The sequence below is a fragment of the Trypanosoma brucei genome, chromosome 10, assembly GCF_000210295.1.
Source record: "Trypanosoma brucei gambiense DAL972 chromosome 10, complete sequence".
NCBI classification, from domain to species: Eukaryota; Euglenozoa; class Kinetoplastea; order Trypanosomatida; family Trypanosomatidae; genus Trypanosoma; species Trypanosoma brucei.
The window spans coordinates 417622-443967 of record NC_026743.1 but is presented as its reverse complement, the minus strand read 5'-3'; the positions used below and the strand labels follow the sequence as shown (position 1 = coordinate 443967).

The 26346-nt window shown below is 48.5% G+C and overlaps 16 protein-coding genes across 16 annotated transcripts; 4 read left to right on the top strand and 12 right to left on the bottom strand.

The window, feature by feature from the left end:
* Positions 1-498: 498 nt before the first annotated feature.
* On the bottom strand, positions 499-5283 carry TbgDal_X2280 (calpain, putative; the record flags this gene model as incomplete). Its single annotated transcript, XM_011779109.1, has 1 exon — positions 499-5283. One exon carries the CDS (start codon positions 5281-5283, stop codon positions 499-501), a length of 4785 nt encoding a protein of 1594 aa, XP_011777411.1.
* Positions 5284-5806: 523 nt separating this feature from the next.
* Positions 5807-6385, bottom strand: TbgDal_X2270 (hypothetical protein, conserved; the record flags this gene model as incomplete). Its single annotated transcript, XM_011779108.1, has 1 exon — positions 5807-6385. One exon carries the CDS (start codon positions 6383-6385, stop codon positions 5807-5809), a length of 579 nt encoding a protein of 192 aa, XP_011777410.1.
* A 376-nt stretch (positions 6386-6761) lies between these two features.
* TbgDal_X2260 (hypothetical protein, conserved) lies at positions 6762-7307 on the bottom strand (the record flags this gene model as incomplete). The annotated part of the gene is made up of 1 exon (XM_011779107.1): positions 6762-7307. The coding sequence occupies one exon, from the start codon at positions 7305-7307 to the stop codon at positions 6762-6764; it is 546 nt and encodes a 181-aa protein (XP_011777409.1).
* Positions 7308-8954: 1647 nt separating this feature from the next.
* TbgDal_X2250 (hypothetical protein, conserved) lies at positions 8955-10037 on the bottom strand (the record flags this gene model as incomplete). The annotated part of the gene is made up of 1 exon (XM_011779106.1): positions 8955-10037. One exon carries the CDS (start codon positions 10035-10037, stop codon positions 8955-8957), a length of 1083 nt encoding a protein of 360 aa, XP_011777408.1.
* Positions 10038-10383: 346 nt separating this feature from the next.
* Positions 10384-11685, bottom strand: TbgDal_X2240 (hypothetical protein, conserved; the record flags this gene model as incomplete). The annotated part of the gene is made up of 1 exon (XM_011779105.1): positions 10384-11685. The coding sequence occupies one exon, from the start codon at positions 11683-11685 to the stop codon at positions 10384-10386; it is 1302 nt and encodes a 433-aa protein (XP_011777407.1).
* Positions 11686-11749: 64 nt separating this feature from the next.
* TbgDal_X2230 (hypothetical protein, conserved) lies at positions 11750-13300 on the bottom strand (the record flags this gene model as incomplete). Its single annotated transcript, XM_011779104.1, has 1 exon — positions 11750-13300. The coding sequence occupies one exon, from the start codon at positions 13298-13300 to the stop codon at positions 11750-11752; it is 1551 nt and encodes a 516-aa protein (XP_011777406.1).
* Positions 13301-13477: 177 nt separating this feature from the next.
* Positions 13478-14170, bottom strand: TbgDal_X2220 (syntaxin, putative; the record flags this gene model as incomplete). Its single annotated transcript, XM_011779103.1, has 1 exon — positions 13478-14170. The coding sequence occupies one exon, from the start codon at positions 14168-14170 to the stop codon at positions 13478-13480; it is 693 nt and encodes a 230-aa protein (XP_011777405.1).
* Positions 14171-15198: 1028 nt separating this feature from the next.
* Positions 15199-15606, bottom strand: TbgDal_X2210 (hypothetical protein, unlikely; the record flags this gene model as incomplete). Its single annotated transcript, XM_011779102.1, has 1 exon — positions 15199-15606. One exon carries the CDS (start codon positions 15604-15606, stop codon positions 15199-15201), a length of 408 nt encoding a protein of 135 aa, XP_011777404.1.
* A 52-nt stretch (positions 15607-15658) lies between these two features.
* On the bottom strand, positions 15659-16561 carry TbgDal_X2200 (hypothetical protein, conserved; the record flags this gene model as incomplete). The annotated part of the gene is made up of 1 exon (XM_011779101.1): positions 15659-16561. The coding sequence occupies one exon, from the start codon at positions 16559-16561 to the stop codon at positions 15659-15661; it is 903 nt and encodes a 300-aa protein (XP_011777403.1).
* Positions 16562-16697: 136 nt separating this feature from the next.
* TbgDal_X2190 (hypothetical protein, conserved) lies at positions 16698-17018 on the bottom strand (the record flags this gene model as incomplete). The annotated part of the gene is made up of 1 exon (XM_011779100.1): positions 16698-17018. One exon carries the CDS (start codon positions 17016-17018, stop codon positions 16698-16700), a length of 321 nt encoding a protein of 106 aa, XP_011777402.1.
* A 255-nt stretch (positions 17019-17273) lies between these two features.
* On the bottom strand, positions 17274-18299 carry TbgDal_X2180 (hypothetical protein, conserved; the record flags this gene model as incomplete). Its single annotated transcript, XM_011779099.1, has 1 exon — positions 17274-18299. One exon carries the CDS (start codon positions 18297-18299, stop codon positions 17274-17276), a length of 1026 nt encoding a protein of 341 aa, XP_011777401.1.
* Positions 18300-19298: 999 nt separating this feature from the next.
* Positions 19299-19685, top strand: TbgDal_X2170 (hypothetical protein, unlikely; the record flags this gene model as incomplete). Its single annotated transcript, XM_011779098.1, has 1 exon — positions 19299-19685. One exon carries the CDS (start codon positions 19299-19301, stop codon positions 19683-19685), a length of 387 nt encoding a protein of 128 aa, XP_011777400.1.
* A 1749-nt stretch (positions 19686-21434) lies between these two features.
* Positions 21435-21821, bottom strand: TbgDal_X2150 (hypothetical protein, unlikely; the record flags this gene model as incomplete). The annotated part of the gene is made up of 1 exon (XM_011779097.1): positions 21435-21821. The coding sequence occupies one exon, from the start codon at positions 21819-21821 to the stop codon at positions 21435-21437; it is 387 nt and encodes a 128-aa protein (XP_011777399.1).
* A 190-nt stretch (positions 21822-22011) lies between these two features.
* Positions 22012-22398, top strand: TbgDal_X2140 (hypothetical protein, unlikely; the record flags this gene model as incomplete). Its single annotated transcript, XM_011779096.1, has 1 exon — positions 22012-22398. One exon carries the CDS (start codon positions 22012-22014, stop codon positions 22396-22398), a length of 387 nt encoding a protein of 128 aa, XP_011777398.1.
* A 1714-nt stretch (positions 22399-24112) lies between these two features.
* On the top strand, positions 24113-24457 carry TbgDal_X2130 (hypothetical protein, unlikely; the record flags this gene model as incomplete). Its single annotated transcript, XM_011779095.1, has 1 exon — positions 24113-24457. The coding sequence occupies one exon, from the start codon at positions 24113-24115 to the stop codon at positions 24455-24457; it is 345 nt and encodes a 114-aa protein (XP_011777397.1).
* Positions 24458-25876: 1419 nt separating this feature from the next.
* Positions 25877-26098, top strand: TbgDal_X2120 (T. brucei spp.-specific protein; the record flags this gene model as incomplete). Its single annotated transcript, XM_011779094.1, has 1 exon — positions 25877-26098. One exon carries the CDS (start codon positions 25877-25879, stop codon positions 26096-26098), a length of 222 nt encoding a protein of 73 aa, XP_011777396.1.
* Between the last annotated feature and the right edge of the window lie 248 nt (positions 26099-26346).

Below are 26346 nucleotides of genomic sequence, written 5' to 3'. Positions count from 1 at the left end.
CTAGCATATATATATATATATATATATATATATCAGTTTGAAACAGCATACCAGGGAGAGGGAAGAAGTAGACAACCATGGAGCATACAATAACGACGTATTTTCTCACTCTTATGTCCTTTCATACACTTAGATTATTTCAAGCGCCAAAGAGTCTCAGTAAATAATCATACATGTGTACCAAATGTACTTCCCTTCGCCTCCCCTAAGAGGGTACGTAGAATTAAGGATAGGAAGAATGGATACAGAGGTTGAAAGGTAAACAAAAGCATGGCGCCCAATCTAGTATAGATCAGACTCCGTCCATCTAAACACATAACCAACAGTTGCTCACGCTCCTCCTTCGCTGGCACAAACGGGAGCGCTTGCACTCCTCTTCTAAATTACATACCGACCCCCACCATTTCATCGCCTTCTCATCGGTGACCACTAGCCTCCTACCGCCAGTATCAATCTTTTCCCCCAAACATTCGCCACCAGTATTTTCAAACAGACAACTCAAACGTACGGCACGCGCTTCTTTTCCAACGGGTAAAGCTCCACAAGAGAATCAGCGTAAACAAACAATTTGTACTCTCCATTACCCTCAGGGTACTTTGTGTGCGGAACAAACACGAACGGAAGTGAGTCTGCCGCAGGGACATTAGCCACCAGGGCCACTTCGCTGTTCCGTGTATAGGGAGTGGTAGCGATCCTCGTCATGTTCTCGTCCTGACAGTTTAGGTCGATAGCAATCTCCATGCGGTTGTTTGGGTTTACAATGACGGGGGGTAAAAATGCCTTTTTATTACCAGCGCGCTTTACCACTGGTTTCTCTGGACCACGAGGATACTGAAGAAGGAGAGCTACAATTTGCGTGCGGCGGAAAGTATTCAGCGCCACAAAAGGATTGTTCACCCAGCTACCGAACTCTTCAGCACCACCCCCAGCCGTGTAACCAAGTTCCCAACTTCCCTGAGCCATAACAACGTACTCCCATTCCTTCACCGGCTCCACTTCAACAGGCAAAGCGGAGTACGCCGTGAAAGTGACGTCTGCTCCGCGGTACGGGAGACTGGCGTACACAACCAAAATGAGCGTCTGCTCGGGCTCCACATCAATCTCACAGTCCAATGTAGAACGGCCAATGTTCTCCTCCGAGCACGCTATGATGTCCCCCTGTGAGACGACTAACTTCCTCCGCTTGCCCTCATCCCATTGCCTATCACCCAGTAGGAGCGTCATGCCGACTTCAGTCCGCGTATCGACCGCGTCGTCATTAGAAAGAGAAACAAGCAATCTACCTTTCCCACCAACCGGGAAGGTAAAGGCGAATTGCGGACTACTGCGCCATGACGAAAAACGCAACGACCCCCCAACACTCCCATCGGAGAGCATGAATGAGGCATGTTTCGTCACACGACACCAGTCCAGCTGCGGGTTTATGCGGCACAACTTTACAAACCGATTGGCAACGGCTTCTAGGGTAAACGACCCCCCAGGAGCAGCCTCCGTGCAGAAGGGGACAATGATATAAGGCATTCCCCTCCTTGCCTTCATACCGAGAAGACGAACGGTGCCTTCGACTTTATGGGATGCATTCGCCGCCACTGAGAGAATGACGGTCTCGGGGTTGTACTCCAAGTAGCTTCGGCACGCTCTAGCATCGTGAACAGTGAAGCCAATTGGCTTGGGTATTTCACCCGAGGTCAACTCCTGCTTGAGGGAAAAGTTGATGTCTGTGGTATCACTTGGATAAATGAAATATTGTGGACAATCTCTCCAAAACGGAGACGAGGGACCACCTATCGCAAATTCACGAGGCCATTCGTCGCAAACAGTAACCGCAGCATTTCGTTCCACAGCCACAACATTAACTTTACAAGTTTCTGACCAAGCAGAAAGCAGAAATGGCACGTGGGGAGCGCGCATCTCCTCCTTAAACACAACGAGGGTTAGAAGCTTGTTTCCTCCGACGCTGTCAAGGCTCACAGTCAAAGGGCAAAGCGCGTCTCGTTTCATGCACGGTTCCAGACGGCTCAGCACCTCTGCTTTGGAGAAATCAGTCAGCCAAACAGTGTTGTCGGCAGTGCCCACGACCTCTAGGCCGACCCCCGTACGGTAGGATGCGACAGCCCCTTTGTCACGTAGTACGGTCGTCCGTGGATCCAGTTGATGAAGACCCAGCAAAATGTTTACCTTCTTCAACCCCGGTGGAAATTCCCCAAGTTGGAGGGAGAACTGCGAACTTCCAAGGAGGCGATCGTTGCAACCCGGTGGACAATCACAGAAATAACCTGATGCCCAACTTACACTCGACGTCTCTTCGTTGATGAGCAGGTTAGTAAAGTAGTACAGTACTTCGTCGAAGGATAGCCAAAACGTCTCACGGTCATCCTCCCTGAATTCAAGAGTTTGCCGAATGGTGTCGGTCCATTTGTCGCTTGAAGACCGCCACTTGCTGCACAGGTTAATTTCTTCTGGCTGTCCCCAATGTCGTAATTTCACAAGCCGATACCCCTCTAGAAATCGGGCGTCCAACACAGGATATATATGATCAACCAGTATACCACGTCCACGGCGTTCTGATGCTCCGTTACTGTCACCACGAACCAACAGACTACAAAGAACATTAGGCTTTACGGCGTTCTTCATTTCCATCCAGATGACGTCCTGTTGCTCTTGGGGCATTCGCACACTACCGATGAGAGGGATGTTGATTGTTGCACAGCCCGAAAGGTCCATCAAGCCCTGGCACACCAACTCTAGGAATCCCAATTCCGGTGTTACTTTGGGCTCCAGAGTCTCGTAGCAACGATGCGCCTTCGCGTACGCCTTTTCAATCAATGGAAAAAAAATGTCTGCACTATCCTTACCCGGCCGCCCCATACAGAGGTCCATTGTGCTGTCAAAGAGAAGATAGTCGTCGATGGTTACCACCTTCCACTTCCCGTCTTTGAAGAAGCGGAATTGGGCCATTCCCTCGCCTTCATTGTACCCAACTGCTACATTCTGCAGCCACAACGGCTTCGTTGCTATGGCATGAACAACAGATGCAAACCACTCCCGCCGTGAGTACGGGAACGGGGCGTCACACTTCCAGTCGGGGAGAAACACCACCTTCTCCATTAACTCGGTCGGTCGCTTCCAATGCGTTTCTTTTGGGAACGTTGGCGGGGGTTTTGCATCTGGATCAAGAAAAAGTGAGGAACCACCACGGGGGAAATCACGATCAACAAACTTTTCTCCAGTAATCATACATTGCCTAATGATTTCGTTGCGCACAACAACCACATCCTCGCTGCCGTCGAAGCTAATCTGTTGAGTTTTTGCCGCTGACAAAAGTGTTCGCCGTTTTTCGTTCTCCAGTGCATACTGCTGCAAGTGGACCTCACGCTCACGCGCCAATAATGATTCCACACCATCGGTAACAAAAGGGCGGTGGGAAAATATATGAAGCGCAAATGTTCCCAATTGTCCCGCGTGCCTCGTTGAGACAAGAAGAAGAAACGGTTTGTTGAGGCCGGGCACCATAAGACGGGCGAAGGAACCATTTGTGTAGCCAGAAGTGAGTAGTTCCCGATAAAGTGGAGACTTGGCCTCAATAACTGACACACAAGCTTCCATGAGGTGTGCCTTGTGCCTTCTCAGAAACTCCACAAGATCAGGATCTTCTTCCTGCGACTCCCCTGGAGCAGGCGTGGCGGATCGCGAGCACGCACCGTCTCCCACCGCAGCTTCTTGAACGACCAACGGTAAAGCGGGCGAAGCTGCCTCCAAGAAGACTGTGAAATCTGACGGCTCTTGACTAGAATCGACGCTCAGGCCAATGGAGGGATTGGCCTTCCACGACATGCTCGCGTTTCGAGAGCCTCCACAGTTATACTCATCCCACGAGCCACCAACCTTTCGGTAGTGCCACCCATGGGGAAACGCCGACGAGGATAGTGTGACGGGTACAGAGGAAAAAACCGTGACGTTATAACTTCCCACCTGTCCAGGATTCAGTGTGCTCGGAGCGATGAAAAGCTGAAGAGCAGTACATGACACTGCAAAGGAAGCGCTGATAGTTGTCGTACGCTCGTGCGGACAGAAACACTTTACGCACTCGTCCTTGCAGAAAATTGGGGGCAACAACGCCTCCTCTGTGTCTGGTGTCAGTACGTGGAATCCGATACTCTTTTCATCGTTAACATCTGGGTCCACGCCCTTGCTGAGTTTCACAATTAGCGTTGCAGGTGCTGCCATTCGGTGCGTGAGAACGGACCCAGCGTACTGCACCCGAATCATGTGGTTACGACACCATGTGTGCTCTAAGTGGGAGCCACCGGCTGACTCCTCTGTCCACTCTCCGTCCAGAGTACTCAGACACCAATCGACCGCCGGATCTACAGGCTCAAGGGTGATCCATCCCCTCGAGCTTAATGCGTCGTCAGAACACATCTCAGCGGTGAGTCTGAACCCTACGCTACGACTGGGATAAAACGTGTACGGCATTACAGAATACGTCTCGTTTTCCTCCACGGACATTGTCAGGTAACAATGGCTGTGGTCACAAGCACTCTCCCCAGCAATGACACCCTCGCTAAGCTCAACTACTCTGTACTGGCCACTTGAGCGAAAGACAAAGAAACCAACTTGCCGTGCCTCCTTAGCGTCCTCAACATCCATGACAATGCGAACTTGTGACCCCGCAGACGTCCGCATGAAGTACTGCGGATTCTTCCACCAGGTACCGAAGTGTATGTGGCCACCCGAGTTTAACTCATCTATCGACCCTTCAATCTGCGCCTTGCTCCACCGCCGCGAGGAGGGATGGGATACATCGCTCTCCCTCTCGGCACGACGCGCTCTATTCTTCTCCAGCTGCTCCCCTATTGTCGCGACGGAAGCCGCCGAGATTTCATTACCATCAACATCGAAGGTAGTGATCCCCCCGTTCAACTCCAACAGGTCGAGAATTACTTTAACGCTGGCATCATGAAAGCAATTATTTGCAAGCACTACCTCCTCCACGGACGGGTGAAGCGCGAGGCAGTAGACAAGATGCTCCAGCTCCTCGTGCTCCAACATATTGTTGCTGAGGTTTAGTTTCTTTATTGTTTTGACATTCTTGACGAGGTCCAACACGGGTATTATACCCTTCCTTCCCACGTAATTCAGAGACAGATCCACTGTTTCTAGTACGCGCTTTTGCCCTTGACGCTCAAATTCTTCAATCAGGTAACGGGAGAAACAGCTGTTGGCTTTACAGCCCTTTCGTCGGCAGTAGTACTGGTATAAGTCATCCAGCGTCGTGGCCATTACCAATACCCCTCCCCCACTATGGTACGCGCGTCGGATGGAAGCCCTTCAGTCCCCCCTTTTCCCAGTGCAATCCCTGGTGGTATAAACTGGCAGTCTTCGTCCTTCTATTTTGTTCTCTTGTTCTTGCTTTACCCCTGTACTCCTCTCCTTCCCTTGCTAGTTGTCCCTTGCTGAGCTTCTACTTTCTACTACAACAGCCTCTTCTGATCACTTGATTATTTTTAATGGCGCAAGTGTCATTTTAATTTTTTAAAAAAACGCGGAAAGAACGCAGCGAGGGAACGCAAAGAGTTAACCACCTTCACAATTACATTAATGTAATGAGGAAAGAAAACATATGAAATAATCCACCAATCTTGACAGGGGAGTATACCAGTGCTTCACTGTGCGGTTACGCAAACAAGTTAACGATACCAAGTACGAGAAGGGGGACACAAAACTCCATAAAATGCGTGAAATCCACCACGTCCTCCACACAGCTACCATCGGCAACACGATACAATCACAACTACTTCAAGATTCAGTTGCGCCCCTCCGTGGCTGCAACCTCTTTTGCTTCATGCTTCTTCTTCCGCCCCTCCAATTTGCGTTGCCGCCTCGCGCTCCATATCTCTGTTAGATCACCCCAATTGTAAATTGGGGCATTATCACCATATACCATCATCCGCCTATAGTGATGAAAGCCACCGAACGAGAGGTACATAAGGCCCAGCAGCGGATAGTACCAAGAGACACGACGAAACGTCATCATAGTTAGGCCGACACCAAGACTAACGCCGTATCCAAGTAGGTGTCCCGCAAGGGGCGATGATGATTTGGTGATGATGCTCGCAACGGCAAAATACGCACTGCCAATACAACAGAATGGGATGGTAAGCATTGCCCTTGCACGCACGCCATTGTATGACATGGTCATGTACTTGGGGGTCATAAATTCCTCCGGGAACCGCTGCGTGGCATACATCAGAATAAGGTTTACGATGCCCATATATAGAGTGGGCTGACTAAAGATCGTTTTAGACACGGATGACGTGTCAATACTGGACCGAAACACCTTCACGTCATGCTTCGCCGTTCCTGAAGTACCAGGCGTGGTCATCCCTCTCCAGTTCCCTCTATCCCTCTTCTTTGTATTGCTTCGCGGATATTAAGAAGGTCACTGCAGCGTGACTAATGCTGGAACAATAGTTGAATGTTTGTATGAAGGTTCAGAGCGTGCAATTTTTTTACAAGGGTGCAAAGAAATGGAGGGAAAGGGGAAAGGAGATGGGTGGAAAGCCTGAGAGTGGCCCCGAACTCACAAGGGGTGGCACGGCAAAACAAACGCAGGCAATGGGTGGACACTAATGAGGACCGCACGCGAAAAGGGAGTAGAAGAGAGCGCAAATATATATACGCTTGCGTCAAGTGTCAATAATACAAATGCACGGACATTAAAAGGTGTAATCCTAAATACACAATCCCCACAGGTGCTCCTAAACAACACGGAATTCAAAGTCTTGTCGCTTCGGGGGCGCTAACATCGCTCCGTACTTTCTATTAGAAGCTCTCTCCCATTCAATAGAGCTACTCCCAGACCCAATATCGGCGTTGGTAGCGCGAAGACGCATGGGCTGCCTTAATTTATTTGAATGATCACGAATGCGCAGCCGAGACATGTAGAGCCGCTGATACTGTGGCTCTATAGGCCTCCAATAGTAACGCATGTCCTTTACATCCACTTGCCGCCCAACACGCCGGCGCCTCATCTTTCCACCAAGTGCCACCCACACCCTCGAAAATGGTGGTCCCATTTCCTTGAATCGAAGTTGCCAAACCTGCATGCGATGCTGAGCCAAATATTCTGTCGGCTGCAACTGCACGCGCCTTGCCTTGCGTGTGATCTCCTCACATCCCATCTTAGGGAAGCAAAGTCGGCTGTAGCGCAGCATCGCAGTTTTCACTAGTAACACGATATAGATTTTAGCGAGAGAAATTGTTCTTTTATAAGCACATATATTGTTTGATTCTTCAGAGCCCATAAACCAGAGGACGTAAGTTTGCGTAGTTTGATTGGGGAGGGGCACACTTGTGTCAAATGTGAATGAAGGAGAAAACACTTAACGATTTGTAAAGGGGACGTCCCAGAAAGAAGTGGGGCAAAAACATACTATTACTGACATCAAAGTTGATAATACGGATGGCAATTGACGAATCCCAGCGACGGCCGACGAAACAAATGTACACCAACCTGCTTCGGACTAATAAGTTGAATACTACCGGGTCGCAGAAAGAAAAGAGTGGGTAGCAAGGACAACAAATTCAGAAGTAACGACCGTCTTCCTCTCCAACAACTCTAAAAAGAAAAAACTCTCTTACACGCCACTACCTCTCACAAACGTACACGAGCATCCTAAGCTTTCGAGTGGTACTGTGGGGCGGAGGGAGCAGTGAATTTCTCACGCGGAAAGAAAAGATCCTCTACGAGGCTCTTAAAGCGAGATTTGAATCAATAGCAGACGAACAGACACGAAGCCAAACGAAAACGAGCCACTAAACGCAATCGAAAAACTTTTGATCTTCAAATATTTCTAGACCCCTCACATCAGACGAGAAAGAAAAAAAGAGCAAACTTGGACGATCGTCGTCACATCGCTTGACAGTAAATGGACTACGCATCAAGGAGAAAGGGCACGTGAAACCACGATAGCGCGCAACGAACGTCCCCATACATATAAAAGTATTATTCCCTCTCCACACACGGGCACATGGCTTTCCACCCGTATAACTCGAGTTCTACTCTCCATCGCAGAGCCGTCCATCTCACACATTGACATCGCGGTGCTTCTCAGAGAAGCACACAGCTGTAATGCAATGTCCCAAATAAAAAAATAACCCAAATCACCCACCGGATCAGCACGAAGAGAAACAGTCCGTTTCCAAGAAGCCAATCTGCGGCGACCGGGGAGATCATAGTAGTGAAAACGCGAGACGAAAACGACAAACGCAAATAAATCGCCCGTCGCTACAAACGTCACTTGTGCTCGACAACTAAAGTAACCCCCGCGTTCCACACTGCAGTTCCACCAGAACACCCAACCATATAGGAACCACACAACCCTAATCCTAACCCCATAAATCCAACGTAGTGCGAGACGAAAACGACTACGATATTCAGTGTCATTTTCAGAGGCAACTTAATAGAATGAAGGGAAAACACGCACGTTGCCAAACGGGTAACATCACCATGATAAAGGTGACAGAGAAACGCTGGCAGCTGTGGGCATATTTCATGCCTCCCGCAGAAAACCAAATGAACACTGTCAGGTGTGAATGCCCGGTAGGTAGTGATGGCACCTTACAAATGCATCACAACGGTGACAGAAAACAGTGCTCCATCCGGAAATGCAACCGCTGCAACTATCTCGAAAACTAAAGCTACATGTCACGGCCGTATGCAGTAAAAAGAATAAAAACGGGCAGATGAAAATGTACGAGTCAAGCAGAGAAAACGTATATATACATGGTTATCCATCCACGTGTGAGTTGAGGAACAGAATCGAAGGGGATGTCCATAGTCAATGGACGCCTATAAACGTCGCCGAGGGCAGCTCCCACGATGGTCGAATCGAAAAGGGGGGCTGAAGACAGAAAAAAGGGAGAAAAACACGTTTATCATCAGAGTCCAATCAGAGATCGATCAGCTTCCTTCCGCCCCGGGGAGTGCCTCCGGCAAAACCCCCAAACAAAGATACCGTACACAGGGCTTTACGAGCAAGAATGCAAAGAAGAATAATCGCAATAATCACACAGGCTGCACGAGATGGGTTCTGACTCCAGTTTGTGGCGAGCAGGTCATTCACATACCGCCTCAGACGCCCCAAGGTTGATACCTCCTGTGCAGGAACAGTGGCTTCTACAGCGGACCCTGGGAGAGCCTCTGTTGCAGGGGTGGGTTTGACCTGCCTTTTCGTGGCTTGCCTTTCACCTTTTTTCTGGAGACGCTGTTTCCTCCTAGCCACTGCCGCCACGCTCTCAACTTCAAACCGAATTAAAGATTCAAGAACATTTTCCTCCACGAGCTGTGACAGTTCCTTGCGCTTTCGCTGAGCCCATAACACGTCTTCCCCGTCTTCCGCGCGCCATTTTATCAACAAAGTAAGCATTGCAACCACCAAGCCTTTAGGCTCCTGTGTTGCATGCGCTGGTGTAACTGCTACCGCGGTCGGCCCAGATGCTACGTAATTGTTACCGGCACCCTCGCCAGTTGTCTCCCTATTGAACATTTCTTCAAAACTGCACTGCAACCACTTGGTGGCCTGGCTGCTATCAAAGGGACGAATCGCCTCCGCAAACCTCAGCATGAGAGATGCCGGTACGGGAATGGTAACACCCTTGCATGTGAAGGCGCTCTGAACTGTGGCGGCGAACGATTGCAGGCGGGCCGCGGGTTTTTTTTGTTGCTCGTAGAGAACAGCTACAGTTGGCAACCCCTTAGACCGCTCCACCTGCGCACCGATGGTGAACAGCTGCAGGCACAACTCCACATCCTTGCAGAGGGAATCGACGGCGGCAAACACGGCAACCCAAGGGTCCACAGATGTAGGGTGGTACCTCGCCGTGTCCGCTAATACGGCGGGCAACTTTGCCAGGTTGTCCTCCATACGCCGATGCGCTGCATAAACGGCAGCACTGCGATCCCCTGCGACGGCAAGAAGGCGAACTTCTTCAAGTTTCGTGGTAGTGATATAGCTACCTTGATTATCTGTCATATTACCTTTGACTTCAACTCCCGGCCTTCTGGCATGAGCAGCAAATAAACGCCCGCATGGTTGGGAGGGAATTGACCGTGGCGAGGGAGTGAAGGTCACGGGGATGAGAGATGAATCAGAAGGGTTGAAGCACAAAGCATGGGAGATGAAGAGGAAACGATTGCTGCATAGCAAATGGCTGGACAAAAAGCGAGTACAGTCGCAAGACGTGGACGTACATACGTGCAAGAAGGGTGGATGAAGCAAGAATAAGAGCACAAGGGTATGTGAGGGAGGGAGAGAACAACGACGCTAACGCTCCACCACCTCGGCGAGCCATAAAACATCACCTACTGATTCATTAGAGTTAGCCTGGGCTGGCCCCGAAATAGCGATAGTGGTACAATGAGGCCACAGCTTCACTTCCACGTTGTGTTTGGCAGCATACGATAACGGCACCATCAGATGTTGACGCAAAAATATCGCCACCGCTGCTCGTATCAATGCATTTAACCGAAGCACCTGATACCTTGTGAATGTTAGCCGGATCCACCGACACTTCAACTGCACCATCTACGTCCGCAGTCGAAAAGAAGGCAACAGTTCCATCGTCAGCTGCGCTCATGTAGTGTCTGTTAGGCATCCCTTTCGCTAACGGACAGCTGCGTATGCTCCGCACTGTACCGTTGTGGGCCTTAAAGGTCCGCACGCGGTCTTGCATGCGCAGGTCCCATTCGACGACGTACGCCCCATGCCCATTGAACCCATTATGACCAGTCAGCAGAGTGTACGAACCCTCGTCTGGGGAGAGTTCGCAGCAGATCGGATGATAGTCAATGCACGCCATTGTAAAACCCAAACTGAGATCTATCGCCTTCATACCGTCGGAGCTCGTGCGCACGTCCCATAGTCGCACAGTCAAATCCTCACCACCCTGCGCCACACAACCCAACGAAGGTACCCACCGCACGAAGTGTACAATATTTTGCTTGACATCGCAGCAAGCCACCTCTTGGCCTTCTATTATATCCCATAGCCGCACTGAATTGTCACGACTTCCCGAAACAAGGAAGGTGCCATTCAGAAGCTGAGTGATACTCGTCACGTTTGCTCTGTGACCCCGAAGCGTGCAAAGCGCCTCGTTGCATTCAGTATCCCAGACTTTAACAGTGCTGTCACGACTGCAAGAGGCAAACATGCCCGTCTCTAGCGGTCTCGTTAACTTATTCACATCGCCACTGTGTGCTTCAGACCACCGACGCACAACCTCACCTGACGCGTAGTTCAGCAGAACGATGCCCCCACCTTCACCACCAAGAAGTATGTGCTGTGGCATGCCCGCATCTTCACAGGAACACAAGGAAAGCAGCGAAACATTAGCATCGAAAAGGCCTCCGAAGAACTTGTAATCACGGTGCTTTCGGTGAGGAGGGAAAACACTACCACAAGAGCTACCGCCAAAATCCTCAAAGCGCGCCTGCTCCACGGGCTGTTCACTCCACATTACCCCGGGGAGTAACGACGAGCCCGAATCTGGGCAATCGGCGTTACTGTAGCGCTCTTCCCGGGGCATTTTCTCTCCTACTTCAGAGTAAACTGATAACTCATCCCCATCGCATTCCTTCCCTCCTTCTGTGCTCCCCCCGCGAAAGCAAAGCCACTGACCCATAGGCAGTATCACCTTCGCTATCTTAAAAGTCCCAAAGCAAGGAAAACAGGGCAATGTCTGTCGGTTAAGTCATCATCGCAATATCTGTCAAGAAAGGCACTCGCAAATCAGTCTGCAGAGCATGAACTTCCTCACAAACACTGTTGGGGAAATTGACAACATTTCGTCTATTACAACAGACGAATTCGCCGCCGTCGGATGCAAGGACGGAGACTACGTACGCTTGTTTCGGAATGGACCACGACCTACCCATATCACTCGAAAAGCTAACACCAGCAATATTGCTCCGAGCAAACACACAGCCTCCAGAACCCGGACGACGGGTGAGGGCCACTGACAGGGGTTCAGTTATCCCGGACTTGATGTACGGCACATAATCCACGTGCTCAGCCAAAGACCCCAGGGCATCCGGAGTGGTGTCCGGACCGTTTGAGGAGGCAGCAACAAAGAGTAAAGCGGTGCAATCGTACGGTAATATATTGGCCCCGCATCCAGCAACCAACAGAACACGGTAACAGACACTGCCCAAGCGGTGTGGAAGGGAAATGCCGTCCACCCAACCCTCACAGAAGTCGCACCCTGAATCACCAACCCCCTTGTCTTGGGCCCCCGTTGCCCGGACAACAACGCTGTAGGAGTACTTCTCCTTCTCTGCACTTAGATGTCGCTCAACTGCGGGCGCCGTCATTGCATCTATCAAACTAGGGGGGAGCTGGGGAATCTCCCTACGTCTAAGAACAACATCCATAGGCTCAATCGAGCGAATAACGCCTAGTTTGTGAGGAATTTTCAAAAGAACAGCCCCCCCATCGTGCGAGTAGTGCACAAACCCGTTGGTTGCCACAAACAGCTCCCGCATACAACCCCGGCCAGCCCGCGAAAACGTTCTCACACACCCAATTGGGTCAGAAAACGCTTGTAGGAGGCTAATATCACCGAATTCTACGGTGTTGTAACTTTTTTGGTTGAGCGGGCACCTAAAGAGATGTCTCTTTGAAAAGAACACCAAAGCGCATTCAGACAAAAACTCCACGCCCCTGAAGTCGGAGCAGTTACTCTCGTTGTTTGATCCCCCTTCGCCAAATGGGTGAAACGCTTCTTTCGCTAGCTTGGAAAACGACAATCCTCGATCGACAGAGACTGCAAGAAACCCATTGTCACCACATACAGCTACCCTATCATCCATTGTGGCGATGCATGATGTGTGGTTCTCAGGTTCAACAGCCGAGGGAGGAATGACTTCATCCTTTGAAGCGATATTTCCCCCAGTCTCAGATAAGGCTTTTGTCTCCCCCACAGCTCCAAGGGTTCCCGCAGGCTGCCTTCCAGTAGGCACAACATCGGTAACGTTGTCATGAATTCTGTACACAACACGCCAGGTAAAGCCTCGGTCGTGGCTACGCAGCACAGAACCCCCGGCGCCACTCGCGAAAAGGAAACGCACAGGTTTCCCCACCATCACGTATTCAAGCAACGTCATTATGGCAGACGGAGAAAGTTCAGTATTTTCCCTTTTTGCATATTTACCGAGAGCAAATAACACAACTAGAACCCGCCGTCGTGTTACTGGAGCAGAGCGTTGGAGCACAGCTGAAAAAGCCGCCGTGTCCTCCATTCCGTATAGTTCAAGTATGCGTGTACTATCAAATGTGAAAATTGCACAGTAATCGTAGGTGATGAGCGAGAAGAAAACCGTAGGAGGTTAGGAACTCTCCTTTATATGCACAAACACGCACCCTTGGATGCTGCGATGGACAAATGATTGGAAAGGAAACAAAAAAAGCAACGAACTTCAACTAAAGACACAATAGAAGAGGAGCAACGCCACTAGTGCGAGTCCCAATAAGGAGCAAATCTTACTCCTCGATGACATGTCTGCGAGCATCTTGTCAACTTTAGCGTTAACTACGCGCAAACGCGCTTGAACGCCCTCGACATCCACCTGAATAATGCTTAGCAAATTGTCCTGCTGCTGAAGCTCGTCATTCACGTTGATACCCGTTTCCCTAAGCTCCTGGAGGCCATGCGAAAGCCTGTCCAATATTACGTCCTGCTGTGCCTGCTCCTCCCTTTGTACGCGTTCCTGACGCAAATAAAATGTATCACCGTGGCTACCTTCGGCCGGACCTCGGTCAAGATTAGAAACGTCGTTTTCCGTGACTCGTGATTCCGCAAACTCACGAAATGCGGAAATGTCTTTTAAATCGATCTCAAGTTCGCGAACAACTGTCTGCCGCCGAACAACCTCGTTTACAGAAAGAACTTCTTCCCCAACTCTGCCATTTTTCTGCTCGATGACGCGCAGTACGTCGTTAAGAAGCATCAGTTCCTCCTTTACAGAATCCACAACGGTACCGAGTTCCGTGACAGCATCGCTGGCAATTAACCCCTTAGCCTGTATAGCTTCCCGTATGCTCCTGGCCTTCACAATGAGTTCCCTCACGTCGCTGACGGACTCATCGAAAGGATCTTGCAGAGACGACATGATTACCCTATAAGACTACGGACCAGAAGCGTTCTAGTAAACAAGAATAAGTCAGGGTAACAACACTGCCTAAATAGGCATACAGAATTCACTACTCAGTGACATCTCGACATTCTTTTCAACGCTGCGCGTGCGAAACAATATACACTACGATCGATATGCTGCGGAACGCAATTTAAAAATGGCACTGGGTAACCTCCTTTATTCCAGAAACTTGCATATCTTATATTCTGAGAAGGGGAGTAGTGCCACTGTTAAGCGAAATAGCACCCTGAATATATTTCAAGGCCGCACCAGCAGCCCGTGTGGTCTTGTATTAGCAAGCAAAAAACATACCAACCCATACTACCACATAAAAGTTAACACAATACAGGAAATAGTTCTTGGCGACCGCAGACATGTGACCCATATGTGCAACGCCTCCTCACCGCAGTAGCAGTCTTGCGATTAGCTGGCAAGCATTTAATCATGTAACGACACATAAGCATGCGAAAATTTCAAAATACAGAATGCACCCTCGGGTAGCGATATCCAGTTCAACGACGAAACACTAAAATCCAACTGCATGGCGCGCAAATACCCTTTCAATTACCATAAATCCCTTCAACAACGTCTTTACGTGTCCCATCTCACGCAGAGGCTGCAACACTGCCCATCGTTATCGCAAAGACACAAAGTACCCGGGGATAGCGCGACCTTGGCGCCCCAGTACCTGGATAACAGAAGTTGCACGGGCAACTGTACCCCCAGAATTTTCATACAGCTCCTACTCAAGAGCTTCTTCGTTTCGTAACACCTTACGTTGAAGGGCATTATCTCTTCCAATCTGATGCTTAAGCAGATTGGTCAAGGAAACGACAAAGCTGCATCAGTAGTGGCGCACCAACTGTTTCAGACACCATCCACTGAGTGGCGGTACCACAGTGCCTGAAACCAGGGTGTTAGGGAATTGTGGTAGATCTAGCAGTCAATCTCGCCGGCCCACACGAAATAGAGAGATGTAGCGGATGCCTTTCGTGTTTGTTCTCTCATTTTCCGCTACCAAAAAAAAAAAAAAAGAACAAGTGAAAAACATCCTTGCAACCTCCTAACGTTACAAGAAACGTGAAATTGTTCAATGCGGCAACTTTCCTCGCTTGGCTTCGGTGTCTGCACAGACACTGAGGGTGCACGGCATAACAATATGGGAGACCGATTTCCCCACCAAGTAATTTCTTCATCTTCTTTTCACCCCAATTTTTAAACCGCGGACAACCTCTAGGCAGAAAATGGAGAAATTTCGCTGGTTCGGTCAACATCTCACCCGATGCATGGCAGTAGGGGAGAAGTGCTTTGCAATTGACAGACTGACGGAACACCATGTGGCAGACCTTTTTTTCACAAAAAAGATGATAATAGCTACAACCAGAACAGAAACTTCTTCTTCGATGCGTCATCCATCAGCACTTGAGATTGGAAAATAACGCAGTGGCACATGCTACAGCAGTATCACCTGCCTCCCATCATAGTTTTCAGGACGTTAGTCCAAGCTGTTTCCTCTTCCCTATGCACCAAGTGTGCAAAGTCCTCTACAAAGAAGGCTAGCTCATCATTAACCCCAAACACCTCAAGAAAGTGGCAAAGAGCGTCCGAAAACCCCGGCTTTGTGGTGTGTACTGGCACGTGACCAAACCTCAAGGAGCGCGCATTCCATGGATTCACATGCCCATCAAAAAATGATTCTTGTTGCCGAAAAGGATCAACAGAAGTTATGCAGCCTCGAGTGTTGACTACCATCTCCGCCAACGACCTCTGATTCAGCAGCGGTCCTTGATAATGACCTTCGGGGCCCGGATGTGCGTCTTGAGGTATCATTGATTCCGTCAGCGGCCCCTGGTGAAATGAGACGCCATCAACAACCAGAAGCCCAAGTGAGCTACAACACAGTGCTTCAATTGTGAGTCCTGACGTGGGCATCGACACAAATGCAGAAAATACCACAGGAGAGCGATCCGCGCTACCGCTTTGCCGACGCCTCTTCACATTTAACCTTTTCGGAGGGAATTCAGTCTCACCCTGTCCTCCCTTCACCGAACGCAGCCGCCGACTAGAAACGTTACAAAAGACCAAAACTGATGTGCTACCCACACTTGAGAATAATGTAAACTCACGTGAGCCCAGCTCGTAACATACGTCGAAGTTAAAAGGCAAATGAGCTCGACTATTAATATCACTCCGAGAAATACGTGCTATTTCGAGCGACTTATTTTGTATGCATCTTTGTAATATTGTTCTCTTCATCATTCCCTCCACCACCACATCAAGAGAAATTAGGGAAAAGTATAGGGCAAAAGAATCCCAAAAACCTGAGGCGAGAGAAGAGTTCTGTTGCACAAACTGAGGTGTAACCATTGGCGAGAAGGCAGAAAGAAATCAACCTAGCATATCATAACCTTCCCCCCGATCGGGCTAAAAGAAGTGGAAGTGTATCTACCTGAAGGTAACGAGGAGAATAAGAAACCTTTTTATGACCTGAGACATATGTCCGCTACACTCCTAACTTCTGGTACGACCATTCCTTGTTGTCTAAGGGGCACACATTGCGGGTCTTCAACCAACGCGAAATACAATGAGTATGAAACGCGTGATTGCAAACACCCCACGCAATGTTGCAATTTGTGCGAGGTCCATTAGAACTCGCTTGGCATTCAATACACAAGTCCATGACGTGATTGCGGCAAATGGCACACGTATCCACTTCGATATCCCATGACCACAGCGCTACCGCGTTCCACCGTTTCAACACGAAACGCTTCTGTTCACCTTGCTCTTGTGAGAGCGGCATGCCCTCAGCAGCCGCTTCCTCCATATTTATGCGCGATGAATCCTCTTCACGGAGGAAAGGGTTATCACTTTGCAGACGTAGAGATACGCTAGAAACCAACTATGCTCGTCACACACGAGAAACGACTAAGCGAGTGAACAGGTGTAAAAATTTTTAGGGTACCGATATGCAAATAGCAAGTACAATCAACACTGACCCGTGCGTAAATATATCACTCTCTTAAGAATTTCCAAGCATCCAAAAAATAGTTACGCGCACAAACATACACAAAAACGCTCCTTAAGATAAACAAAAGCTGCCATTTATGAATATCTTATCCATTCTTTTACTGTTCTTTCTATTAACAATGCGGTTACAATGGTATTGCAATCCGTGACCCTCGACCTCCTTCAACCCCGCTAACGCAAACAACTTTCTTGTGAAGTTCAGCTCAAAAAACATTTGCAAGGTTCCATCGCCTTTACAAAAACTCAAATCGTTATGTTTTTTGTTTTGTTGCCGGACGAATCGAAAGAGATTATGATCGGGAACAGCGTAATCACGAAACAAAAGAATACCATCATTATGGAGTATGCTCTTAATCTCCGTCAACGCATAGAGCATGCACTCAATGGTAGGCAACGACGAAAGGACGAAAACTAAGATAGCTGCGTCCACACCTTTAGAGCAACCAGGCACTTTTTCCAACAAAGTAGTTTTCAAGGTACCACATTCCGTTTTGAACTTAGTCCTCCTACAATCCTCAGACGCACTGACACGGCCGTAGCACAAGTCATAGGGGAAAACGGTCAGTCGCCCCTCTGCACTAAAATCACTGGCAATCGGGTGTTCCAACAACGCTGATACGGCAGCGGTGGATACATCAAATCCAATGAAGTGAACTCCGTCTTTGAACTGATTCATTATTGGTAGCAGTGTACTCCCTGTCCCGCAACCGCATTCAACAATGTACTTGCTTTCACGCTTTGGTCCACAACATATTGACTTTAGCAGAGGAAATGCTAGAATAATGTAATTTTTAAGGGGGAAATGCCTCTTATTTACCTTGTAAAGAGAGTCCCAGGAGTGGTTCTCACTGCTAAAAGGAATGATAGGAGTATTGCAGCCTCTCTTGCTAAGTTGGAGAAGGGTTTCTTCGCATTTTTCAATGTATTCTGCTACCACTTTGCGCTCCTCGGGGGCCAGTCCACCCAATTTTTCATCCAACGAAAAATCATTACCGTGCAACTTTACAACGTGAGGATCCGTAAGAGCTCCACCACCACGCGTCCGCGTGGGTTTCTTCTCGTCACTGGAGAAGGACATTTCAAGCCACTACTGTGTGTTACACCGTTTATTGATCTCTTCAAGAAAATGAAGGGAAAATAAAGTTTGCGCGCAAATCCACTAGCCCCTTCCCTAATGTAACAAAGTACTGGACAAAAAACTGACTTAGGAGAGAAATATAGAACATAAGACAACAGCATCCATGGCCTGCACACCTGCCTACACCAAGCAAGTGCCCATACAGCACAGCAAGAAAATCAGCAAAGTAACAACTGTCCCGATCATGCGTTTAGCAGCACCTGCAGACAACACCAGTACATCCTTTTTTTTTTTTCCTTAGCACCACAACATTAAAAATATAATTCTACTAAAAAACATTTTAGTTTGAGTAAATACAGGCTGAAAAGGATGTGTGCGAGTGTCCATGCGTCCCACACCTACGCACTTGATAACATCAAGAAGAGTTTCAATATCACCACACATGCGCACACACGCATATATATACTACAGTGAGCTAGTGTCGTCTAGGCCACCGGGAAAAAAGGGTTACCACTCTTGTAAACATCGGTTTTTCGACATCAACATACATTCACCAAGCCAAAGAAACAACCTGTGTGTAACCCTGCATACCAATGTTATAACCGGTCGGCAGAAATACAAACAAGGGAATGTAACACATCAGAAAGGGGGGGCTTATTGAAAGTGGCGCCTTTCACACACCAGCCACTTACAAAAATAAATGCCAACATCACAACAAGCGTTACATGTCATAACAAAATAAAGGAGTATGACAACATCAGCCCAGGCGAACACCACCGCAAGACATGCAACATTGCTCCCAGCAACACCCTGGCACGACCACTCACCACCGCACAAAAAACATACCGTATCCGATGCGGCACAGCCGCCTGCACACGAAAAATAGAAGTACAAACAAACTTTTGGTCACCACACGTCTGCTCCTTTGGAAGCAGCAGCGCTCAAGGTACACCAAGCTACCTCACAACACCCGTTCATACAAGTAGCAGAACGAAATAAATGAGTAGCACCACAGTGCAGGACGTGAAGCAACGCAACTTAACCCACACAACGAAGTTTTGTCGCGGCAAGCGTCCCATCACGAGAATAATAAAAGAGGAGTCCAATTCACCAGCAACTGGACGGACGCCCCATACCATGCCCAGCTCTTCCTTCCACCGCCCCACTCGTTGTGGTAACGACCCAAACGATGGAGCCCTTTCCGACGGGGAAGTTCCTGCGGCACAACAGCCACACCCCGTAGAGCTCGCCAAGCTCCACACACACCAACACAGGGGTCCTGAAACCACGAGATCTAACGGGGAGGGGCACAGCTCCCAACCTTCTTTCCTGAGTGGGAATAAAGCCTTAGTTAGCCTATCCAAAACAGGCGGTCAATCAGATTAATGTTCGCGTGGGCCCCAAGCAAATCATGCCAAAAAAAACTATACGACCTCCGAATTGTTTACTTCGGAGCCCCCCCCCCCCCCCACCTCCGTTTTGTTTACCACCAGCTCTGACCAAATTCCTCCTCCCAAACGAGTGGCACCCCCTACTTCGGCACACCTGAGCGGTCCGCGACTGGTGTATTCCCCAAACCAGGCAAGGCTTCGGGGCCCGCTCAACCACGCGGTAGGGCACAGAGTCGTCGGGAGGGAGAAGTCATTCATGCTCGCCTTACAGAAGCACGTATTGGTCCTTTTGTTCACCTATTTATGAGATGAGGCAGCTGTGGAGTTTGGAACGCCAGAACCTGGAGGAGGTGATTCGCAGCGTGGGAAAAGAGCTGCCGTTTTTTTTTTTTAACCGTCTGTGTGAGACCGCCACCCTAACCACTGTTGACGCGATCTGACGTTGTGCCGGTGTTAAAGCACTGCCTTTTGGAGGCTATGCGGTGTGCTTTCCGACGGCCGAGTTGAGCGTCGACTGCAGTCACCATCAGCAGAGCATTTAAGTGAAAATGAACCGAAGGGACGGGAAGGTAGTTACTACCGTTTGTTTCTGGCGGTGGAACTCGTACACACCACTGCCTTTAGATGCCACACACACACACACAGGAACGTTAAGATAACCGCCAGAAATAGTCTACAATTAAAGCCTTTCGAGCCATTCCCTCATCGCACACACGCTTCGTTTTTCTTCGTGTAGGAGCCTCCCTCTGCCCCCTTGATTTCTTCTGTTTGAAAACATGCACCGGGCATCCTTCTTGCTGAAAACCACTTGGTTTCAATACAAATCAAATTCCTATACGGAGTCACAACCGAAGTTAGGACCCTCATGCAAGAGAAGGACCACACGTGTCCCTCTGCTAGTTCACTCCCGCGTGATAAACAGAAGATGCCCAAGAGGAACCGGACCCGCACGAATTGCAACATCGTCCGAACTAAGCCCTTTTCGCGGCAACCTACTATTGAGAAGTGCTTTGTAGCTGTTCGCTCCGGTTCGATCGCATTACCTCAGTTCTCAAAAGAACTTCAGTCCAGCACGATAATTTCGCCGTCGAGTGCCCCCAACACGTTCGTGGACAATGACGGCCCGGTGGAATAAGTACATTTTTTTTTTTGACTTTTCGTCACCTAGAGGGGGAAAGGATAGTATTTCAATGTTGAGTCGACGGGCCCTCGCAGGTATTCCAAATCCCCTATTTTGCACTGCGGTGGCTAACCGTCCTTCATTATGGCAACTGCAGAGTAGTTCTCAAAGGCACCGTCTTCCACGCCCATACTGGTTTGAATGAGGAGGCCTGTGGCGAACCGCACCATCTTTTATCGTTCGTTTTTACTCTTCAATATGCGTCCAACACAGGAAGTTAAGTAACATCATCGTATTGCCATGCCCCCCAAAATAATAATAAGGGGTTATTAAAAGGACCAATACGTGCTTCTGTAAGGCGAGCATGAATGACTTCTCCCTCCCGACGACTCTGTGCCCTACCGCGTGGTTGAGCGGGCCCCGAAGCCTTGCCTGGTTTGGGGAATACACCAGTCGCGGACCGCTCAGGTGTGCCGAAGTAGGGGGTGCCACTCGTTTGGGAGGAGGAATTTGGTCAGAGCTGGTGGTAAACAAAACGGAGGTGGGGGGGGGGGGCTCCGAAGTAAACAATTCGGAGGTCGTATAGTTTTTTTTGGCATGATTTGCTTGGGGCCCACGCGAACATTAATCTGATTGACCGCCTGTTTTGGATAGGCTAACTAAGGCTTTATTCCCACTCAGGAAAGAAGGTTGGGAGCTGTGCCCCTCCCCGTTAGATCTCGTGGTTTCAGGACCCCTGTGTTGGTGTGTGTGGAGCTTGGCGAGCTCTACGGGGTGTGGCTGTTGTGCCGCAGGAACTTCCCCGTCGGAAAGGGCTCCATCGTTTGGGTCGTTACCACAACGAGTGGGGCGGTGGAAGGAAGAGCTGGGCATGGTATGGGGCGTCCGTCCAGTTGCTGGTGAATTGGACTCCTCTTTTATTATTCTCGTGATGGGACGCTTGCCGCGACAAAACTTCGTTGTGTGGGTTAAGTTGCGTTGCTTCACGTCCTGCACTGTGGTGCTACTCATTTATTTCGTTCTGCTACTTGTATGAACGGGTGTTGTGAGGTAGCTTGGTGTACCTTGAGCGCTGCTGCTTCCAAAGGAGCAGACGTGTGGTGACCAAAAGTTTGTTTGTACTTCTATTTTTCGTGTGCAGGCGGCTGTGCCGCATCGGATACGGTATGTTTTTTGTGCGGTGGTACCTTCGAAGTGGGATATGTTAGGTCTGAAACATCGTTGCTGGAAAATGCAGAGAAGCGTAATTCCACTAGCTTTGCACAGCAATCGGCTCGTTGGTAGGTTGCTCGGAGGTTCTCAGCTGTTTATTATTTCTAGTGCCCTTTTTTGTTACATATCAGGGAAAGTGAATAAAGTGTGTTTTCTGGCGTTGCTTTATTACCTCACAGTGGCGGTTAAACTCACATTTGGAGAGACTTTCCCACCTTCAGTAGCTGATTTACTTGTAGGTGGAGCGGCGGTGCTACCTATTTTTTCTTTTTTTGTTTTTTTAGGTGAGTTTCGGATGCTGTTTTTGAATGAATACGTGTCGCTGCGTAGTCATTTCCAATGTATTGATGATTTGGATAATTTGAAACTTCATTGAATAGTACTTATGTATGTTTTAACTTTAAAAATCTGTATCTGCAATTTGGAACTTGTCCTCCGATATTGAACGGTTCATGTTTAAATTTGAGTATTTTTTTTGTTGTGTTGTCACTGCCATCGCTGGTGTTGCGCTAATGATCGAATGTAAATGAAGAGTGATTATAGATGAGTTTAGAAGCGGTTGTTGTGTAAGGTTTTATTGCGCTGTGCAAGTTGACGCTGTGACGGGAGAATATATTGCATTCTTTCCTTTGAAAGGCGGGATCTCTCGCAGTGTGTTGTCCTTCGGTAGTGTTTCCGTTACCTTTTTAATGGTATCGTCGACAATGTGGCGTGTGTGTAAAGTTATTAATGTTTACTGGGCGGGACTGTGGATAGAGGTCGTCTAAGGCAGCGGTGATATCATCCGATATTTTGTATTATATATCCAACCCCTTGTAAACCTGTCGTTGTGCTTCCGCATTTTCTTTGTCTGCTTGGTGAGAAGTTAGCGCATGCAGGTTCTATCGCAATCTAACGGCTGATGTGTTCGCTCAAGCCGTGTTTGAGCCGCAATAAATTGTTGAGTATAACTCAATAACATTTTCGTCATCCTCGTGTTGAACGATGTTTGTATTACAAAGTTTCGCCTAAAAGAGGGCGAAAATGGAAATATATATATATATATATGAACATCGCAGACTTTCTCTGCTGATGCCCCCCCCGTGCGGCGGGTTGCTATGTGGTTCTAAGGTTAGGCTCAGAGGGAGTGGATGTAGGGTGCTCATGTTGTGTATGATTTGGTCCATTATTGGATACTCACTTAATTTTCCTCATGCTCCAACTGCAATGGAACTGCGACATACTTAACTAATAATCCGTGAGATATCCGTGTTTATACGTATATTAGTTGAGTGTTGATGTAATTTGAACCGGCTGGCTGGGGGAAGTGATTATTGATATCGCTCAAATAAATTCCTCGGCTCCAAAATACACTCTGAAAGGATCATACACCAGGCTTACGCTCATGACGCCTCTGGGTGGAGAAATTCCTATTGCTCTGGCAGCACGTGCGGTTTCGCGATTCCACTCGTTTGCACCTTCATATCCGAACTGGATGAGCTGTGCTGGACGCAGAGTGACAACAATTATTTGAATTATTTTTATAATTAATAGATATGGTAAATGACCAAGGGGTATGTTCGTTGTGTACTACGGTTGAGTAGGATGGGGTGAAAAATAAGATGTGAAGGTGCAGTTAGGTAGGATTCGTATGCACACCAAAAGGGGCGATGACCTAACGAAAGATTACACTGAGCATGGGAGGGTGTTTGCACTATGCAACTTCACTAGATGTGTGGAGCTTTACTTGTTATTGGAAGTACAGCAGACGCATTAGCGCTAGATGATATGTGTTGGGTGCTAAATGGGGGAGGGGTGTAATCTCAATGAGGGGTTCAGATTCAATGGAATGTGACAGTGTGAGATGTGATGAATTCCTTATTGTGTTTTTCTCAGTGGTTGTTGCTACGCATTAACTATCAGTAAAGGGTTAGGGTTGTACGCAGTATGTGAACTGCATCCCTTCCACCAGGTGGAGGGACAAAGTTGTGGCTATTTTGTTTTTACACGAGTCATGGAAAGAGGAGTTGCTTCTTGAATCGTCGATAGTATGAGTCTACGCGATCAGGTACGTCAGTAGTCGTAGCCGATGGCTCTACAGAGTCGCACGCATGCAAGGTACTGTACGATATGTATCCCCTCAAAAGGGCTTTAGTTCCCTCAACTTGTGTGTATCATATCTGTTGCGCCCGTCGCGTACGTGGTGGCATTCATTTGTTTACAGAAGCGTACCCCACAAGCGGTGCGCCGTATATTCATCACCTCCGAGTCTGCTATCTTTACGCATCCTTGCTCGATATATATTACTCCTGGCGTGTACTAACCGATGCAGTAACGCACGTGTGTGTGTGTGTGTGTGTGTGTGTGTGTGTGTGTGTGTGTGTGTGTGTGTGTGTGTGTGGATGGCTGGCTGGCTGAAGCCGCCGTATGCTGAGATTATGTTCCGTTGTTTCTGAATGACTCTATGTGCTTATTGCACATTTCCATGCCGATTTATGATTGAACTGTGGGCGCTAAACTTTATACCTATCTTATTACGTGAGGAGGATTGTGGACTGTGAGGGGAATGGTTCAAACTTCCTGACGCAGGCACCGTTTGTCGTCACTGTTATTCGGAGTTGCGAGCATACGTTTTCAAACTTAACATCTGCACTGCGTGGGCAACTTCAGCATGGGGCATCCTCGACATCGATGAGTGTAATAAACAGCTCTTATATTTCTGTGGAGACTACATTTTTTTTTTTTTAGAAGCGAGTTTCCACTACGTAGGATGAACACGGTGTGGAAGATGAGGGTTTGTTGTCAACATTACCAAAGGTAAGGTTACCCGTGCGCGTGATCTCGTTGGAAAAAAAAGGAGAGGTAAACCAGAGGTAACAGCGAAATGGAAGTTCTTCAACGTTCGAAACCACAACTGGGGGAAAAGGAGGGCCTTGGGGTTCTTTGTTGGTTTGCTTCTCCGCGTTTGCGTGGATTAGAGATTTAATAGTTCAAGTCCGTGACGTGGGCGACAGATTCTTCAAGTTAATAACAATTTCCCGGTGCTTGACAGTGGCAACCCGCTGTTTGCGTGCCTAGTATTGGCAAAAAAAAAAAAAAGAGCAGCACCTGCGAAGAGCGTGGGGGGGGGGGTCTAACCGGGTGGGAAGGTGGTTATCGGGGTTAAGTTAGTGAGTATATTGGTTGGGAGGCAACTCGGTGCATATAACATGCGGTGTATCACTTCTATTCACGATGAAAATTATAATGACACAATGTAAAATACCGAGGACATAAAAAAGCGATGGGGTGAAGTTGATGTAAGTGGCTGTGTGGGGTGCTTATTTTTTTAAGGCAAACCCAAACCTAATCAATGAGGGTTCAAAAAGGATGTTGGCGTATGAGGCTGAGACCGCGAAGGTGGCGCGGTGAGTGAAAGAAACAGATTTGGTACCAGCTGCTTCAAGAGCCGTCGAGGGTTTAAGAAAAGAAAATCTGGATGTTGGTGCCGTGAGTGACTTCGCATCTAGGCGCGCCAAGACACAGAGCCTTGGAACGGCCCAGTAGCAGAGAGCCGTTAGTGAAGGTACGCTCTTGTCGTCCCCGTGGCTTTAACACCGGCACAAAGAACCTCACCGATAATTTTGTGAGTCCCCACAGGTAATTTGTATCGGCCAATACGGTTACAAACCGTAATTGAATGCGATAGCTTCCTCAGCACTGATGTTTAGAAGTAAAATGTTTGTGTGCACGTCCCTTCGGGACGACTACTTGACGCATCCCCCTTAAGGTATGTGGAGGATCTTTTTTGTAATTTCACGAGCCATGTGCCGCATACCTTTTTGTGTTGGAGGGGGTGGAGCTTTCCTATCAACCACTCTTCTCCCATTGCGCTGATGCATCCATTTGCTCGCCATGTTCACATTAGACCGGAACGCCTTTTCTTAAAGGGCACCGGGGCTGATATCGCGCATCCTAGTTGCAAGGCATGGTGTAGTGGCAGACCCCTTTCAACGGTACTGGCCTGGCCTCATAGATTATCATGCCGTTGTTTTGTTAGAAAGGTCTCACATACGGATGCGGAAAAATGGCAACGGGGAACAACGCGGGTCTACTGATTATATATATATATATATATTTCTGCGCTCCATCTACCACAAATAAAAAGGTACGTATGTGCTGACAGTTTTATTTTCCCCTTTTCTTTCGCTGCAGTTGAGAATGGAAAGGGGGCGTTCGTGTGCTCCACTAGAGCATCTCTGTGGTAGTGGTGTGCTCTTATTCCTTTGTGTGGTTCAGATGATGCTTTCTTTTGACTAACGGTGGTAGACTTTTTAAACTTTGCGACTTTTGCTCGATTAAGGCC